The sequence below is a fragment of the Eulemur rufifrons genome, chromosome 16 (genome assembly GCF_041146395.1).
Source record: "Eulemur rufifrons isolate Redbay chromosome 16, OSU_ERuf_1, whole genome shotgun sequence".
Lineage (NCBI taxonomy): Eukaryota > Metazoa > Chordata > Mammalia > Primates > Lemuridae > Eulemur > Eulemur rufifrons.
This window is the reverse complement of record NC_090998.1, coordinates 93,188,561-93,208,425: the sequence shown is the minus strand read 5'-3', so window position 1 is coordinate 93,208,425 and position 19,865 is coordinate 93,188,561. Positions and strand designations below refer to the sequence as shown.

Genomic DNA, 19,865 nt, shown 5'->3' with positions numbered 1-19,865 from the left:
GAATCAATTATATCCGCAAAGACTCTATTTTCAAATAAGGTCACATTCACAGGTACTGGGGTTAGGACTTGGACGTACCTTTTTGAGGGGACACTCTTCAGTCCCCTGCACATAGATAAATACTACCTTCTAACCGTAAACTTTATTTCATTCACCAAGCAGAGCGGGAAGCTTGTGGGGTACAGGAGGCAGCACAGTGGGGTGCCCTTGTCCTTCCACCCTAGGAGCCGGGCCGGCCACCTCTCCTCAGTCTCCTGCCCTTTGACTTCAACCAGACTTGGGAGCTGGTGTATGGGGGTGGTGGTAGGAGGTGGGGGTGGGGGTGCCGCTCACACCACTCCCCTCCCCCATCCTGCTCAGCATCCACCTCCTGGCTCTGACCATCTGGCCTATGAGTGGCCCAAGCCCTGCCTGGAACCTAGTGTCCACATCCGTAATCCCTGGCCAGGCTGTCCTGGGACAATCTGAGGTCTACACTTGAAACTGTGTTGCAAAAGGGAGGTCTGTGCTCGGGGCGGTGGGAGTCAGGGGGGGAAGCCGTAACTTAGGGAGACACGTGTGGCCTAAGGCTTGAGATAGGAACTAGAAAAATTCCACTTTTTATAAGCCATGAACACAGGGTGGAGGCTCATTTTGTAAAACAGTCCCAAGGTGAAACTTCGGTAAATGAAAACGTCCTTTTGTTAAGGAAATAATTGCCTTGGATTTGGTCCCCCAGCCCTGGGAGCAGGGCTGTGTCTTATCTCCCAATCTCCCCGGGGTACGTACACCCACCTTACTACATGCAGGCTGAGCTGGAAGCATAAGCCACTCGTCAGAAAATTTAAGGAATCCTTGGCAATATAGTTAGCTGTGATAGGCATGATGGTCGTGTTTTTAAAAGTCCTTACCATTGGAAACTCTTTTTTCGTTTTTTTTGTTTGTTTGTTTTTTGAGACAGAGTGTCACTCTGTCGCCCTGGCTAGAGTGCAGTGGCATCATCACAGCTCACTGCAACCTCAAACTCCTGGGCTCAAGCAATCCTCCTGCCTCAGCCTCCCGCGTAGCTGGGACTACAGGTGTGCGCCACAACACCTGGCTAATTTTCTATCTTTTGTAGAGACAGGGTCTCACTCTTGGCTAGGCTGGTCTCGAACTCCTGGGCTCAATCGATCCTCCTGCCTCAGCCTCCCACCCTGCTAGGATTACAGGCGCGAGCCACCACACCCAGCCAGAAATGTATTTTTTGAAGTATTTAAATTATTTAAATATGAAGTGACATGATGTCTGTGATTTTCTTTAAAATACTTCTACACTCTGCCCCCAACGAGGTGGGGCGTAACTCCTCCCCCCTTAAGTGTGGGAACCTCCTTCCAGTGAGTGCAGAAAGGGAGGGAAGAACTTCATGGCGCAGACGCCCGACACACACACCTCAGCCAGGTGACCGAGGTCAGCACCGACAGTGGTGAGTAATGTTGGTAGTGCGTACCCCGACAGGATGTGATGAGAAGGCACTTTACCTCCCCCAAACCCACAACCCCCATCTAACCATGAGAAAAACATCAGGAAAATCCCAATTGAGGACCATTCTGCAAAATTTCTGACCAGAACTCTTCAAAACTGTCAAAGTCATCAAAAACAAGGAAAATCTGAGAAAGTGTCACAGCCAAGGGGAACCCAAGGAGACCTGATGACTAAGTGTCATGTGGGATCCTGGAACAGCAAAAGGACGTTAGGTTAGAACTAAGGAAACCAGAATAAAGTATTTGCTCAGTTGACAATACTGCATCAGTATGAGGTCATTCATGTAGTAAATGTGCCGTGTAACACGAGAGGTTGGTAATAGAGAAGCTGGGAGCCAGGCATGTGGGAACTCTCTGCACCAGCTTTGCAATTTTTCTGTAAACCTAAAACTCTTCTAAAAAATAAAATCTATTTTTAAAAAATACTCCTGAAGCCAGGTGCTGTGGCCCGAGCCTGTAATCCCAGCTACTCAGGAGGCTGAGGGGACAGGATGGCTTGAGTCCAGGAGTTCAAAGCCAACCTGGGCAACTTGGTGAGACTCTGTCTCAAAAATTATATTCCTGCAAAAAGCAAATGGGGAAGGGGAGTGATGAAAGAAGATTGGTGGAAGGCTGATCATTGCTGAAGCTGGCGATGGGTACCAGAGGTTTTATACACTCTTCTCTATACTTCGATGCATTTTAAAAATTTTACAATGAAATAGTATTTTACAAAGTTAATAGTCAGAGATCCATTATCTTGAAGGAGGAAAGATATTCACGCAGAGAATTGCTGATACATGCTAGACTATAAAGGTTCATTTGCTTGGCAGGTATCAAGTCAGTAGACACGAGCCAAGTTGGTTACAGCAAAGGGGTTTTTATTACTTGGATAGTTCCCAAAGCTGTGTGTCCCCAAACAAGGGGGTCGGGCTGGTTTTATAGTCAGAGGGCCATGTGGCGGGATCTGATGGGATCTTGTGTGCGATGAGGTGCTCAGACTGGATCCTGCCGTGGGGCGATGCCAGGGCTCCGTCCAGTCGGATCCTGGATGCTGCCCTGTGGTGTCCGCTTCTTAATTCAGTCTCCCGCTCCTCGGTCCAAGCACTTAGGTTCTGCCCACGGTTGTGTGCTTGGTTCATCTGGGTATGCTCAGGTTACGTGACCTTCAACCTGGGGCGCCGTGGCAACCGAAAAGCAACTCACAACTTTATTGCATAAAAGTGAAGCCCCATTGGTCTGGTGCAGTTCAGCACTGTACGTTCTGTGGCGACAGGAATGCGGGTCATTTCAGGGGATGAGACAGGCATCCCCTCAGGAGAAGGGGGTCCAGAGGTGGGCATGGCAGAGGGGCTGAAGAGGAAGTGTGTGCACCGTGAGTGTGTGTATGTTGGGGGATGGTGACAGAAGCATTCCTGGCACATAGAAGGTCTTTCTTCAACAGAGTGACGTGGTTATTAGTAGTGTGACTGTCACCATGCTTCCCACAGCTTGTACTGCAGGAGTTCTGCAATGACTCTATTTCTCCCTTGAGACTTCGGCAGTCATTCAAGAGGGAGTTCCCATCTCATTCCACGTCCAGGATGGCGATGAACAGCCTCCTGAAGCCCCTCTCTTTGGCATGAGTGATGCTGGGAAATGGGAACGGCATTGAGGAATTGTTGCTGGCACCCAGACGGCATCTCGGGGAACAGAGAATAGCCAGGAAAGGGGACAATTGTGCAAACTGTCCTGAATATGGATCTGAATTGGCCTGAGTGACAGCCCAGCTGCGGTGCAGGAGGTGGCCCCAGGCAAGAATGGCCCACGTACCAGCAGACGTGCGCTCTCAGAGCTGGTGTCCCCGACTGAACCAGGGGAGGGCACCGCTGCCGGAGCCACGTCACGCTGAAGCACTTCAGATTCTTCTTTCATAAATTCTTCTGAAGATTCACTGCTTCTACTGCTTGTGCACACTAGACTCTAATAAAATGTGGCATCTAATTGAATAAAAACTGTCCTCTTCAATGTATTTGTGCTGATAGTACTATTTACTGGGGACCTCCTGTGTAGCGGTTCTTGCAGTTTTATGGAACCATCCCATTTCATCCTTACAGTCAATTCTGTGAAGGACGTGTCATTATTTTCATTTTGTTGTAGAGAAAACCCAGGCCACACAGCCAGTAAGTGGCTGGATTTAAACTCAAGCCTGCAAAACCCAGAGTTCTTAATGTTATATTTAGTATCTCATCATATTGTCATTTCTTCAAAAATGCAACTCAATCTCATAAAATGTTAGTGGCAGAATCTTGGTGGTAGGTACCCTGGCATTTGTTGTATAATTCTTTCAACTTTGCTTTATATTTGAAATTTTTCATGATAAAATACAAGGAATTGATTTTCAGGTGTTTTTTTCACCTGAACAAACTTGAGAACCTTGGCTTACCTCCTTGGGTTCTATCTGGCCAGGGGGGCCCTGCCACCCTCCACTCAGCTCCCACACGTGTGTTAACACAGGTCCCTCTAGGACGCCAGGTGGCCCAGGGAGCTCCTCTGTACAGGAGAGTAGGTTTCCTTCACTCAAAGCAGACAGCTTTCTGGTCGAATACTACTGTAGGAGACCTCCTGGAACCTTCCATCCGCGTTTCTTCTACCAGATCAGCAAAAAGGATTCAACCTGGTGTCTCTGAGTGTTTGCCTTCTCATGCTGCTTATAAACTGCTTTGCCTTTAGCGATTCCCCTCAAGTATTTTGTTCTAAGGCTGCAATTAAGGAGGGACCACTGTTACGGGGGACCCGCAGACACCACCAGCTCCCATTAGCTGGTCCCCTAATGCAGCTGATGCGAGACTCTGATAGTAACTACTTTGCAAGTGTAATGAGATACTTATGGGTCCATCAGGTGCCGAACCGTAGCGTGATATGAAATGGGAAAAATTAGGCTCATGTGTAATTTACACAACTGTCTACCATGTCTCTCCTGGACGATTAAGAAAAGGAAATGCAGATTGCAAAGATGCCAAGCTTCCAGAGTGCATTCCTGTGGCTCGATTGACAGTGGCGACCATTAGCATCGTTCACCATCACTGTTACTTTACCGGTGAATGATAAGATCTCACAGTTTGCAAAGCCCTCTTGTGCGCATGTCTCCAACGCCCGCACTGCCCTCTAGGAATTACTGCCTGCACTTTGCAGATGCAGAAAGGGAGGCTGAGAAGATGGCAGCTACTCACCCTGCTAGACCCTGCCAAGGTGAGGCTCGGTGCTGGCCGCTCACCCTGAATCAGGCAGAGCCAGGACTTGGCTCCTTCTCCCCGCACCCCGCCCCCCCCCCGGGGGCTCCCTGCCTGCCCCCACGTGAAGGTCTCTGACTGGGCAGCTTGGGTTACGTGCTCCTGTGAGAGCCAGTCAGCAGCAGGGAGCTTGGCTCTGCCCACCAACGGCAGCTCCCACTCTGTTTTTGGGAGTAAGGGAAGACCCTCTCCCGGAAGCAGCCACGGAAGCAGCCACCAGTTGCCTTCTCAGCCCAGTCCCGCCCAGCCCTCCTGAGGGGGAAGCCTTCCCTTCCAGGAACCTTTGCAGAGCCGGGCTCAGAACTCACTGGCTCCTGCAGATTTGCCCCCCAGCTGCAAGTGGGCAGACAGGACCCCGTGTGCTACCTGGTGTCCCGCCCCTGGCCTTGAGGCTTTCATTCCTGCAACTAGCTCCCAGGCCTCTTCCATGCCCCGACCCCAATTCCCTGGCATGAAGAGCTGCCAAATGTCCCCTGGGCTCGTCTTGTTTCTGGCCAGGGCTGCCTGGACTGGCCAGCCCCACACCGGGCCTTCTCCTTCCCATCAGCTCAAGCTTCCAGGGCTCCAGCAGGCCTTGTGCCCGGCTGGCCCAGGCCTGGCTTTGACGGCCCAGTGCCCCAAACAAGTGACCTTGGAAACGCTTTAAGTCCCCAAAGGTGGTGGAGAGTTGGAGTGGGGCTGGCTTGGGTGTGGGGCTGAGATGTCAGCCAGTGCTGGGGTCCAGGCTGCTGAGGTGAACTGGGGCACAGGACGGGAGATGCTCTGAGCTGTGCGTGGGGTCCCTGCCTAGGAAGATGGGATCGGCCCAGGGGAGGACTGAGAGGCATGCATGGAAACAGAGATGGATGCTCAGTCCCTGTGGGTCCCAGTGGGCCGTGGGGCATCGGGTGATCCCGGCCCCCACCACTGATGCTGAGGGTGGTGTTGGCTCAGTCTGCCCGTGTCTGTTCTGACACAGGGTTTTAGAGGGCATTTGGAGTCAGATAAACTGAACTTGAATTCCTGCATTCCCTCTTTGTCTCTACAACGGTGTGTGGATTTTGGCAATTGTGTTCCTCTCTCCGAGCCCAGTTTGCCCATCTCACAGTCACCGTGCATGGTCACACGCACCTCACCAGACTGCCAGGAGGAATAAATGAAGCACCATGTGCGCAGTGCCTGGGACTCAGTGAACACTAGTCCCGTCTCCTCACTGCTAAAGACAGTCGTTCTCTCCTCCAGCGATTTCTGGAGAGGATCAGAATGCACACGAGGTACGCGACTGGAAGGAGGTCTCAAAGACACCAGAGCACTGTGGCTTGTCTAGTAGGGCTGGACGTGGGCATGAAACGGACTTGAGGCGGGTTTCTCAGAGGGCATGGTACTGGAAAGGACAAGGGGAGGAAGCTTTTCTAATTCACAAGCTGGGCCCACATCCCAGAACCTTGTGGAGCAGGAGGGGTTTTGAGACGGCCGGGGGAGGGGGCAGATTCTCAATCCTTTTGCTGGCAGAGGACTCCTAAGCTAGCAGAAAGCCCTCTATTGGAAAGACTCCCATGCACAGGCCATCAGGATGATCACAAAGTTGTTTATTTTCCCACCTGTAAGAAAAGATGGATGCAGGGTGCAGAGAAAACCCACCCTTCCCCTGGTGAACATACTGGGGCCACACACAAACCTAGCAGGCTGTGTCTTTACCAAGGGATTTTCCTCTGTTTCAACAGAACTGCAATTTACCTTCTAAGTGCTCCCCGAGGCATGTTGTCATGCTGCTTCTGGGGAGAATTTATCTTACATTTATGTGCTATTCTACAGCAGCCGCGTCCTTAGAACATATATCTGATTGGCAAAAAAAAAGTAGAAAATGTCAAATTTTATACAATCAGGGCAAGAACTTGGCTTCTCTTGGCATTTGGACTGGCTGCCCCCTGACAAATGTCTTTCTTTCCTTGGTCCTTAGCAAGGCCCAGCCCCCAGACAGAGAAAGGAAGTAAAATTTAACCTTTGCATTAAAAAATGAGCAAGGTTTTCAACCCAACAGTTGAGCAACTGGACTCATTTTTTAAACACCAGAATACATCAGATGGACTTACTCATCTGGCTCAGCTTGATACATGTTGACCTAACACTACAAACAAATACGTAACATTAAGAAATGTCTGAGGGGTACAAACAAAGGCTATTGCTGCATAGTCGTTGGCAGCAATGACTTGGCCTGGAGGTGCACCCTTGGCTGTGCCACAGACCAGTCTTCAGAACCAGTACTCAGAGACGAAGATGTGGACGTTGACGACATTTCGGTGGGAGACCACACCCCCAACCACATAGTTCATCTCCAGCTTCAGGACAGCGTGAAACGGGCCCACGATGGGCCGCACTTGGCGCACAACACCTGGGGAGAGAGCAGAAAGTGTGCTGGAAGTTAGCAGGGACTGTAGCAACCTGGAGATCTGGGAAGTGATTTCCCTGAAGGAATTTCAGAGCTACAAGGGGTCTTAGACTTCACTGAATCCCATCCTGAGCCAGATGCTCAGGTCCCTTGAGTAACATCCCCTCCAAGTGGGCTCTGCTTCCACCTCCAGGGACCAGAGACAGTGAACTTGTTATTTCCTGAGATGCACAGCTCAGACTGTGAGGGACACCATGAGTGTGGGCTTTGCAGTGGGCGGCTCTGGGGTCAATGCCAGCTCCTGCCCTCTCAGAGCCCAGGTTTCCTGCTCTGCCACCATCTACCTGACAGGATTTGGAAGAGCCTAGAAAAGGTCCTGCCTGATCCACACCTATCCCCCTCCTCCTACCTGTGGGAACAAATGAAGCAGGCATACCCTCTTCCCCATGATGTTTGAGGATCACAGTGGAGTCCTGGACCTCCCTTCTCCAAGCAGAGCAGTTCTGATTGCCCAAGGGACATGCCCCTGGACCCCTTGCTATCCACACCTCTGTGGAGGGTGAGACCCAAGTTCATTGTTCAGTGTTTGTGGTAATGAAACCAAGAGGTGGCTCACGCCTGTAATCCTGGCACTCTGGGAGGCCGAGGCGGGAGGATCGCTTGAGCTCAGGAGCTCGAGACCAGCCTGAGCAAGAGCTAGACCCCATCTTTACTAAAAAACAGAAAAAAAAAAAAAAATAGCTGGGCATGGTGGCACATGCCTGCAGTCCCAGCTATTTGGGAGGCTGAGGCAGGAGGATCACGTAAGCTCAGGAGTTTGAGGTTGCTGTGAGCTATGATGACACCACTGCACTCTAGCCCAGGTAACAGAGTGAAACTCTGTCTCAAAAAAAAAAAGGAGGCTCGGGTTGGCGGGCTGGCTCGGGTGACAGAGGCTCAGAGCAGCAGCAGAATGGCCAGGGCAGTGAGAAGGAGGACAGGAGATAGAGAGAGACAGGTGTCAGTTCTGGGGAACCACAGGGGGTGGCAGGGAGTTCTGTTGGGACCAAAGTCCATGACCAGTGGCCTCCCCTGCTGGGGCTCAGAGACAGGGCACAGACAAAGCTCAGCTACGCAAGGGCAGCAGAAGCAGGAACCCCAGACACTCTGCAGATTTGAGGGGAGCAGGGTTGGTGGTGAGGGAGTGGATTCCACAGCTCTCCCAACCTGGGCCTGGCCATCTCCACGTCTCCGGGCCAGCCCTGGTGGCACCACCTTGCCTCTGCAGGGCACCCAAAGGCTCACAGAGAACTCTCCCGCACTCTGGGATGGGGCTACAGAGTGCTGCCATCCTTGCTGGATTGTGGAGAAAGGGCCTCAGATTCCTCAGCAAGCAAAGGATGCCAGGTCTCCCTGAGCTTTTGGACCTGGTGAGTAAACGGTGCGGTGTCTGCCTGTACTTCTGCACTGCACCGTCCGGATGCCCAGCCCAGCCTGTGCCAAGGCATCCGCTCCAGGTGTGCAGGGCCGGCCTCTGCGAGACCAGAGGGCTCAGCAATTCACCTGCTCCTGCGTACGTGCCTCGCTCAACAGGCACTGGAGCCCGTTCGCACTGTTACAGATAGCGAACAGAATCCTGGGTTCAAAGCTGGTGGAGGACCTAGGATTAACAGCAGGTAAGTGCTGTGCTCTGATAGAAGCCTGTGCATCGTCCAGCAGGGGAAAGAAGGGAGGTGAGGAGGGCTGGGGAGTCAGGACAGGCTTGGCTTCTTGGAGGAGGTGTCCCCCCTGCAGAGGAAGCTGCATGGGCCAAGCCTACAGGCCGACCCCCAGGGCCTGGCGTAGAGCAGCACAGACCAGGATGTTGACAGTTATGTATGAATGACCTCCAGCTCCCGTCTCCATTCCACAAGTGCTGGTGTTAGGATTTGCCCGAAGTCACGTGGACGCAGGGCTGTGCTGGTAACTGCTTAACAACCGGCTCTCAGATCATACCATATACCAATTTCCACAGCCGATTTCAAGGTACCAACGTGACGTCACTGAGAGCCGAGTTGGGGAGACGTGTGTACAAGCAGCTCTCCAGAGCCAGTGTGAGCCGGTGTGAACCGGTGTGAGCTGGCTCTGGCACACCTGCTCGGATGCTCTGTGAAAAGCAAGCATGGGGCCTGCAGCTTCATAACCGCCTGGTGAGAAAGAGCCACTGACTGCTCCCAATTGCCGATTCTGGGCTGGTTTCTGCAAACAGCACCTCTGCAGGCTCAGGCAGTGTGCAGGGGGCAGCCTATCCCAGCCCTTGGTGCCCGGCACGCAGCGACCGCTCGGGGAGATCTGAGGGGTCTCCCAGGCCTTCTGCACTAGCAGCTAGTTCCCAGTCAGGAATGTCAAGTTCATGCTCACATTTGGGCACAATGTCCCCCCTTTCACTCTCTCGGCTTAAGTTTCAAAAGTGAAATGCCCAGCAGCCGGGGTGGAATTCCAGGCTATTCCCTAAGCAAACACGGGCTTTGGCTCCGATGGAGAGATAAACACAGGCCTCTGCAGGCTGTCAGCACCCTTTCTCTGCCTGCTACCTGGCGATGACATTGCAGCTTTGTCCTGTTTGAAGGCCCATGAACGTCTTCAGCTCCCAGCAAAAGAGGTGGGCTTATCACCACCCTCGGTTTACCTGCAGGTCCGGATGCGGGGTCACCCCTGCCCGCCCTGCCCCGGGCGGGGTCTGCCTGCCAGGGTCAGTGTGGCCTCACAGCGCTGAACCCAAGCACACTCACACTCCCATGGCCCCTGTATGTCACCTTTTCTTCTTCCCAGGCCTGGGGCCAGTGGTGGCACCCACCAGCCACAGAGGCCTGGGCTACCCGCCGACTTCACTTATCCTGGACACAGAGAAGGTTCTTACCACCCCTCCTGGTGCTCAGAGGTTTGGGGCTTGAAGAAGAAAGGCCAGAGAGCCCGAGTGAGCCTGAGGACTGCTGTACGGCTGAGCGAGGGGGGATGGGGACACCTCCACAAGCCACACACAGATGTCTTTGTGTCTGTTACCGTTCTGTTTCTGTATGTCATAAAACTATCATATGTGATACATAATATATAACTATAAATATAATGTATATATTATGTACATATATATTGTTTAAAATACATAAAATACATAATTTACATATAAATTTTGTTACAGGTAAAATATATATTAGATTTAGATACATATATTTTTAATATTTCATATAAAATATATTTGATAAATTTATATACAATTATATGTAAATATAATTGTATATAAATAACATAGCTTATATGTTATTTATATAAGATATATTTATAATTGCTATAGAATTTATATATAAAATATAAACGTGATGAAATATCATAATTAGCCTATCGTTATGTTTGTATTTTATTTTGCACATCTGCATTTGAGCAAGCCATCCGGCTGCGTTGGGGTCGCATGGGCAGTGGCGAGCTGTCTGTGCGGGCACTGGCTGGGTGGGAGTGTCGAGGAACCGGGGGTCTCTCCTGGGGGGTCAGTCTGGGGCCAGGGAGGGAAAGAGACGGTGCTGACGCGGTGAACTTGGTGTGGGCACAGGGACCTGCCACGGTCATTCCAAATGGACTCAGGGACCTGCAGGACACCAACCAACCTAGGGCCGCGGTGGGACCCCAGGTGAGTTATTTAACCTTTTTGAGTTTCCATTTCTTCCTCTGTAAACAGGGATTTAAAATTAGCCACCTTCAAAATCAGAAACGAAACAAACTCGAGGTCACCCTTCTTCCCCCTCAGAAATGACCGCGGGCTACAGAAAAGCACCCGGCGTTTAAATGGGATCCGACTCTATTCCCGCACGGACGGGGGAAACACGCAGTATTTCTCTTGCACTGACTTTTAAACCCTACGAGAAGGGAAAGCCCTGGGCGTGTGGAAACGTCTGCATCCAAGCACACCCCGTCAGGGCACTCGTGAGGTCCCGCCTGCCGCGCGCCTACGACTCAGACCGCAACAGCGGCATGGCGTGACAAACACCGACGGAAGCAAAGGACCGCGCTAGGCCAAAGCGCTGCAAAGAGGCGGGAGGCGGAGGCTGAATTACCAATGTGGGTCTCATTCAGGGCCTGGGTTTTCTCAGGGTCTCTGCATTTAACAAGAAAAACGACTAAGACGGAAGAAACAGGGACGCTGTGGGGGTGAAACCAGAAATCGTGCAGTTGCACAGAGCAGGTGTCCAAGGAGTGTGGGTCCTTCCTGCCCTTCCGGAATTGGCTTCTCTATCCCTCCCCTCTGACCTGAGGCCCATGTTGCATCTGCCACCGTCCACAGGCCGCTCGGCCCAGGGCGCCCGTTCCCAGGCCCTGGGGCCCAGCCTAGCCACGCTGCCCTGGAGCTCAGAGTTGGGGACACATGTGTCCTCCACCCCAGGCTAGTTCAAGCCTGTCTTCCACCTCCTTGCCCTCACCTTGACCACACCCAGCCAGGGGCCAGGGAGGGTTTCACAAAAGAGGACCCGGCAAGTCCAGCTGGTCCCCCGTGCCTGGCACACAACAGATGCCCAATAAATGTCTGTGGAATCAAGGGGCTGGTTCTGACACCACGTGTTTGTTCACAGCTTCCTGCCTACTCACCACCCGTCCACCAGCCCACCCGTCCACTCAGCCGCCCACCGCTCCATCGTCAGCCCGTCTGCTACAGTTGGGGTTTCTGTTCCCTCCAAATCTCAGGTTGACATTTGATCCCCAGTGTTGGAGGTGGGGCCTGCTGGGAGGTGTTTGGGTCATGGGGCGGATCCCTCAGGCCTGGAGTAGTTCTCACTCCTTAGTTCACTCGCTAGCTGGCGCCCCCTCCTCTCTCTCTCTCTCTTGCTCCCTCTCTGCCATGTGACACACCTGTTCCCCCTTCACCTTCTGCCACGACTGGAAGCTCCTTGAAGCCCTGAAGCAGATGCTGGCGCCATGCTTCTTGGACAGCCTGCAGAACCGTGAGCCAAACACACCTCTTTCTTTATGAATTACCCAGTCTCAGATACCCCTTTATAGTAACGCAAACAGGCTAATACACCATTCACCCACCCATCCACCCAACAGGAAGAAGCTTTAAGTTCCTGTACAGAGGAACTGACATTGGCATTGGGTTTTGAAGGATAAGGAGAAGCCAAGGAAGCAGGACGCACATGTGCAAAGCCCCAAATTGTGAAGGTTCAGGCCAGTTCTGGGAACGGTGTCAACCCTGGGGAGGCACAGACAGATGAACTGCTCCAGGGGACCAGGAAGCTGTCTCCCGGCTTCCTCCCACCACCAATTCCACACCACTGCTCTTCGGAACCACCGACAACTGGCCTGCCGCAGGGAGGCCGTGGGGAGGAAGGAAAGGAAGCAAGGGGTGCTCACTGCCCACCTGGGGCATCACGGAGCCTCTGCCGGGGCCCGATTCCACCCATCCCCTTGATTCTACAGACATTTACTTGGCATCTGCCATGTGCCTGACACTCGGGACCAGCTAGACTGCGTAGGTCCTCTTTCCTGAGTCTTCCCTGGCTTCCCCCGCCTCCGCAGAGTCACCAGGCACCTGGTCACTTTCCACTGTGACACTGCGTCTGCCCACTGCAGGGGGCACCCACAGTCGGCCCCCGGCCAGGGGCAGGGTTTGCTCTGTGCTCATCTCTGCCCACCATCCCCAAGCTGGGGGCACAACTGCTGAGCGAGACGAAGGCAGAGGAAGGAGAGAGAAGGAAGGAGAGAGGGAAGAAGGGAGGTCAGTCCCTGAAGCCCCGAAACCTAGGAAGGAAGACAACACTTTGTCCTGAAGGACAGAGGGGCCACCGCAGGCTCTCAGCGAGAGAGGTTTCACAGCGGACAAGCGCTCTAGCAGCAGAACGCAGCGCACAGTGCTGGCCTGTCCCTCTCACCTGCTGGTGTTTACCTCTCCACCTTTCCGAAGCCCCAGAAAGAAAAAAAGGCCACGGTGCTGAGTTCAACTGTGTTAATCTTCCAAATCCTCGTCCCTGGCATTTCTGCTTCAGGTCTCAGACGCTGCTGGTATTCCTTGGCGTGTCTGTGCCGCTTAAAGATATAATTAAGCCTTTTTTTTTCCCCCACTGTTAAAAAATGTAGGCCCCCTTAGGCACTTCGCTCTCACGTCTTGCCTGTGCTTTGTAAATTGCAGCTGATGGGCGGGGGACCCAGCACCCTGGACACGAGGCACACGGGTCCAGTGGGGACAGCTTCACGCCTCTTGGGCTCCGAGGTCCACGTTCTTGGCCCCTGAAGCATCTCCCTGCTGCTGCTCTTTGAAGTTGCGTTTCATTGTCCATCAATTGTTTGAAATGATGAAAATCAGCCACGGGGCTCTCGGCGTGAGTCTTATGTCTCTGACTCGACACTGACCTCAAGAGACACCTGGAGCCTTGGGTTCCTGCTCGGGTTCTGCACAGACCAGCTGGTGACCTCCTGCAGGCCGCCTTCCGCTCTGAAGTTCAGCTTCCAGCTCGAGTCTGTGATTCTAACTGACACAGGGTAATGGAGTGAACGAGGTTGTCAAGGAGTATTTTGACAAACACGATGACGACCCAGGAGACTGCACGGTATCTCCTCCCAATGGAAACTAACTGTTTTCTAAGAGACAGCAGCTCCAGTTGGAAAAAGCAGAGGTAAGACTTTGAAAGCACCGTGTCAAGATGATAAGAAGGGTAAGAAGCTGTCCCTAACGGGAGTCAGATTACAAAGTAATTTACTCCTTGGTGGTCACCTGTTTCCCCACTGCCATGTAAGGCCGAGGGCAAGGGGGCACTGTCTTGGCCACTGGTGAAGTCCTGGTTCTTGGAACATAGTAGGTCCGTGGTCCTACCCTGTGCCTGTTACATAGGAGACACTCACCAAATGGTTGTTGAATGAAGGGGTAAAGATTAAAGCATTAAGCACAGTTTATGAAGTTGAAAATTATCACCCATGAATCCAAGTGTTGGGAAAGAATAGCCAAAGTCCCTGAGTTTTCAGCTGTTGACCACGTGGAAGGCGAAAGAGCAACAAGCGAGAGCCAGGCTCCCAGTCTGGTCTCAGGGCCACCACGTGGAGCCAGCCACAAGCAGGCAGGAAGGCAAAGTGCGGGTCTGCGTGGACAAGGTGCTGGAACGGAGGGGCCGGGAGCTCAGAGGAGACCACGGGCCCACCACAAGCACAACGGGCACCTGGAAGGAGGCGACAGTCGCCCGCACCTCAGTGGCTTTACCTGGGTGGAAACCACAGTCCCTGCAGCACAGGACGTCTAGCACAGACCAAAGGCAAAGACGGAACATGAGGTGCAGAAGCTACACTGCCGGTACTTGCAGAGCAACCAGCTAGCGTGCGGAAGAGCCGGGAAGGCGGCTGCACGGCAAGGGCGGGGGGATGGGGACCGAGGGCCCCCTGTGGCCGCTGCTTCCTTCGGTCCCCTCCACGGTGCTGTGGGGGAGCCATCGGCACCTTCCTTTCCCTGGGGAGTAAGACGAGAGACTGCGCGAGTGGCACGTCCCAGAGCGCAGAGCTGACAGGGTTCCAGGCCGGCTGGGACCGAGCCCAGAGTCCAGCTCTTTCCAGCCCACCGCACCCCCTCCCTCCTCACTGTGCGAAGCAATGTCTAGGATGCTTCCAGAACGCACTGCCCTTAGCTGAGTCATAAATACACGGCAAGAGCGGCAGAAAGGGATTAGGACCCACCGAGGGATCACATCAGGAACCGGTGGTGCCGCCGAGGGGACTGAGCTCCTGGAATCTGTCTTCTCTGCCTGCCCTGGGAACCGGGGGCAGCTGTCTGGCTGCATATTTTGCATACCGATGTCACTCAACATGTCTCAGCGAAACCCATCACCCGTATTTCTTGGTTATCATAAATGCGCTCCCTCCACAGGCCTCCTGTGAGCTACCCCGGACGGTTTAGAGGGGACAGCTGCAGGCAGCTGAATGACAGAGGAAGTCCCCAGCGTACAGCTTCCCTCGGGGAGAAATGTCAGCTTCGGACCAAACCCCTTCAGCCTTCATCTGTGACGCGGAAGACAGCGTTTCTCGGCACGTGGTCATCGTAAAGCTCACGTCACCGTCTCTCTCCTCATCCCCACCGCGGGCTGGAGGGAGCTGCCGTGGCTCGTGGCTCGTGGCTCGTGGCTTGGGGAGGAGGAAACGAGGCGCAGTGTGGCTGAGGGAGTTGCTGACGATCACGCAGCCAGCAAACAACAAACCGGAACTCGAACCCAGATCCTGGGCCACTGCCCCTTCCGCCAAGCTGCACGGCCTTGCCAAAGAGGTCTGGGCAGTGTTCCAAAAGGATCTGCCATCGGATGCACCAACTTTTACCACCCCGGCCAAAACTGTGGCTCTGACGGGAAGGATAAGAAATCATTTCCCCTCCCTCCATGCGCTTCCTGCCCCGACCTCAGCTCCCACCCACCTGCTGGGGTCCTCCCAGACCCCAGACTCAAACTCGTCAGCCTACTCAAATCTCTCCAGATGCCCCCAGAGGGGCAACTCAAACCCAAGCATGCCAAACACGGACCCACCCTCCTCCCTGAAACCCACTGCCCTACCCCCCACCTCCCATCCAGGTTCCCCCAGGCCAGGAACTTGGGGTCACCCTTCAACAAGCCACTTGCTCCCATTGCTCAAGTGCAATCACCACTGGGGCTGACGGGTTCTAGTCTCAGGAGTTTCAGGCCATCCTCCCTCCTCCCTCCTCCCTCCTCCCCCAACCCCACCCTGCCTCAGCCCAGGCCTCCCTGCGTCTGCCCCGACGCTCACAACGCTCCTCCCTTCACGTCAGAGACAGACATCAGGACGTAAATCTGACCATAAATCCAACTGTGGGGCCTTGCTGTGGCTCTGCTGAAAACTCTGCCCCCTGCACCCCCAAACCCCGGCTCACAGCAGGTGAGACGTACCCTGCTGAGGCCCCCACTCAGCACACAGTGCTTCAGCCATCCTGAGCCCCTCGCAATCCCCCCGAGATGAGGGGGACCATGGCGGGCAGAGCGAGCCCAAGTCCTGCCAAGTTGATTTAAGGACCCGGGCACACCAGAGAGGGACAGGTCTTGCCCTCTGCCTTCCAGTTAAGGCTACGCTGCCTCCTTCTACAGACAGAGAGGTTTGTGCGTGCAGCATGGGGACCCTGCGCCCGCAGGCTGGAGCAGAGCCCTCTTCTTACTCATCGGACAAGCACGGCATGTTTGCTCTGGGCAGGGCTGCGCTGGGTGCGGGGGCCACACGTTGCCCAGCCCTGGTCTGGGTCCTCACGGGGCTCAGGGGGAGGCAGGCAGGGGGGATGGGCCAGGAGGGGCGGGGGTGGGGAGGTGGGAGAGGCCGGTGACCGTGAGCAAACGTGCTTCGGCAGAGCCGGGGAGAAGGCTCACCCCAAACCGCACACCGGGCGCCCCTGGAAGCTTCCCCAAGGAGTTTCCCTCGAGTGGGCTTTGAAGGACGAGGTGCCTGGCAAGAAGTCGGCCAGGGCGGGCACTTGTGCATCAGGAACGCGGGGTGCTCGCGAGTCTCCCCACGTGGACAAGAACAAAAGAGAGGGGTGAGGGGAGAGGCTGATGCGGTGGGCAGGGGCCAGACCAGACTGAGACCCCCTTCTGGAGCTGCGGGGAGTCACTGCCGGACTGGAGCAGGGAGGGCACGTGAGGTTCGCTAAGCCCACCGCCCACTTCTCCTCTCCTTCCTGAGAGCTGCTACAGACGAGCCACTCCCGCAGCAGGGCCACAGCACAGAGCCCTCCCACACCGGAGCAAGGCCACGTCTTCCATGTCCCCTCATCCGGCTGGTGTCCGACACGGGGCTCTTCCAGCACAGTCCTCAGGGAGAGGTCTGGCCAGCCGTCTGCTGAGCACTGATTGTACGTCTACTCTGTGGACCGTGGTCACGGTTGTTGGGGACCCAAAGGTGACAACTATGAGATTTCAGGACTGGGCCGGGCCTCAAAGAGTGGAGCTGTGCCGTGCCCAGGGTCACCAGGGAGGTCATGACAACAGGAACCCAACATGCTGTGTGCATTCCTAGCCTGGAATCTGCTCCGTGCCTCAGTTTCTGCATCTGGAGGATAGGAATAGTCACCCACAGGGTTGCTATGGGAGCAAGTGATATAAAATGTACATATGACATGCTTGGAAGAATGCCTGGCCCCTGGCCAGGGCCACGCAGGGTTTGCCGTTAATCTGAGGCCTATGATACTTGGGGTTCTCGGCCTTGGCCACGGAGGGATGTTCTCTGGAAACACCCCGACATCGTCCCCTGTCTGTTGAGGCTGCTGGCCCGGTGACAGTGGCCCTGAGGTCCCTTAACATATTTAAGGATGGTCAGGCGAGGCTGTCAGAAGATTTATATCATCATCAGACTTTTTTTTTTCTAATTTTGCACAACATGCCTCTACTGCTGTTTGGCTAAAACATTTCATTTTTTGAAAAAGAATAATTTATGAACGTGCTCAGTGGTATCAAAGGCTTGTCAGAAGGCGCAGGCCAGCAGCGTAAGGGGGTCACAAATCACTCCCCTGAGAAGTGCAGAGAGCTAAGGAGCTGCTCTCGGCTGGTTTTAACCCCTTGGTGACCCGGGAGTCGGCGGGGGTGTGGGATCCTGCAGTTCTGGGTCCCTGCCAGGGCCAGGCCTGGATCACCCGCTAGTGGCGCGTTCACTGCGTGTGTGTGTGTGTGTGTGTGTGTGTGTGGTGCACGCATGTGCACATGTGTGTGCATGCAAGAAACAAGGACAAACAGGGTGACAGAGGGGAGCCCCGTACAAATGAGCCCGTCAGAGGCACCTCCCTCGAGGAGCTCGGTTTGGTGGAATTGAAAGTCAAGCAAAAACCTCCCAACGCCCTGACCCCTGGCGCTTCCCTCTTTACTGCACCAACACTCCCCGCTCCTGTTCACGCAGACCTTCTAGAAGGAGTCTCCCAGGAGTACCCACTGCAGTGTCTTTCCTCCGTCCGCTCCACTGAAGCGGCCTCGTCGAGGCTGCCCGTGGCCTCGGCACTGCTGAGTCGAGTGGCAGACCCTTGGTCCCCATCTGACCTGACACTCGCAGCAATGACAGGCTCAGCTGCGCCTCCCCCGCCCTCCTGGAAACGTCTTCTCTTTTGGGCCTCCAGGACTTTGTGGGCACAACAGGCCCACCCCCTGCCTCAGGGGCTTTGCACGTGCTGTTCCCTCTGCCTGGAACCCTCTTCCTCCAGATCTCCATGTCAGTCATTTCCTCAGCTCCTGGGTCTTTGACAAATGTCACCGACCACCAGACTGAAAGTCGTACTGCACGGCCACTGCACACCCTGCCCCGCCGTCCTCCTCTCCTGCCGTGCACGGCACTCACCACCACCCGACGGTGTGGGTGTGCATCCTACGCTGTTTCTTGTCTGCTCCTAGCCCTGGAACACAAAGTGTGCAGGGCAGGGATTCGTGTCTGTCTTGGTCACTGCTGCATCCCTTTGAGCAGGGCCTGCACCCAGGGGTGCGCACATTACTTGTTGAAAGAACGAGTATGAGGAGAGTTCCAACAGGCTCAGGCAGGGAGTGTGGGAGCACAAAGAAAGGCAGCACATGCTGCGTGTGGGGGCATGAGGGCATCTGAGAGGAGGTGACAGCTGACCTGGGCTTTGAGGGATGAATAGGAGTTTACCAAGAGGAGAAGGTAAAGTCCAGGAGCAGAGAGCGAGGCCATGGGACGTCTGGAGTCTGGGGCATGAGCTGGTTGTGCTGGAGTGGAGCGGACGGGAGAGGAGGGATAAGACGAGAGAGGCAGGCCGAGGAGACGGCAGGCAGGCCCGGGGGCTTCACCTCTGCCTGGAGCCTAGGCAGCCCCGAGCGCCGGGCCCCAGGCCCAGGGCCTGCTCTAAGGGACGCAGCAGTGACCACAATGGACAGACAGGCAGATGTGAATCCCTCCCCTGTACACTGTGCATTGCAGAGGGCAGAAGCACAGGAGGGAGATGGGCAAGTCCGGGCTGAGGACGTCTCTCTGGCCAGGCGGCAGGGATGGACGGGGAAGGCGGGGCTTCGCGCAGCAGTCACAGCAACGCTGGCTGTGGGTGTGGGGAGGGGGTGGCTTCTGGCTTTAGGAACTGACTGGCTGAGCACATTTTACCATGACATGCAAGTAGGTTGCTGAGAGAGGAGAGATGCTTTGGTTAGGCTCAGCCCATGGACCTCACAGCCAGGTGACACTGTCTGGGAGCAGGGGACCCGCAGGTCTGAGAATCAGCCCACATGGGTGCATGGGCCCACGGTGCAGGTGGGGGCTCGGTCCCTAGGAGGCTCATGAGAATGGCGGCATGTCGGGGTCCCAGGACCCACGGCTGGCCTTGTCAAGAGGCCACAAGAGGGCCTCTTGTCCCTAGACTCTGCCCACATGGCCTGGCCCCAGCCCTGCCTGCCGGCTCCCAGGGCTGTCTGGTGGCCGAATGTCACCCACCAACAGGCATCACGGGATCCCGCCGGGCTGGGCCTCTGGCTGACTGCGGGGTGCACGGACGCGCTCCTTGCCCACCTGGTCCCTGCCCTATGCCCTCCCTGACTCCCCAAGAGACACCTGCTCATGACCCTGCGGCCTTTCACCTGCTCAGTGCGCACCTGTGTCTTCAGGTTCCTGCAATTCATGGTCTCTGGTGACCCAGGCACGTGTCCATGGGGCCAAGTAGGCACAGGGGACGGAAATTTTTAGCTGCCTGCCAGGTGGTGAGTCCTCCAGCCCGAAGCTTGATGAGCGCCATCGCCCAGGAGCGAGGCAGGCGTCTCGAGTTTGGTCCCTTCCACCCTCCTGCTGGGA

General features: G+C 54.9%; 1 protein-coding gene across 1 annotated transcript in view; it reads right to left on the bottom strand.

Annotated features, from left to right (window-relative positions):
* Window positions 1-6,300: 6,300 nt before the first annotated feature.
* FBLN1 (fibulin 1) overlaps window positions 6,301-19,865 on the bottom strand; it is a 74,598-nt gene continuing 61,033 nt past the window's right edge. The window contains exon 17 of the mRNA XM_069491672.1: window positions 6,301-7,124. Coding sequence (XP_069347773.1) covers window positions 6,985-7,124 — 140 coding nt within the window. The 3' untranslated portion in view covers window positions 6,301-6,984. The remainder of the gene's footprint in view (window positions 7,125-19,865) is intronic.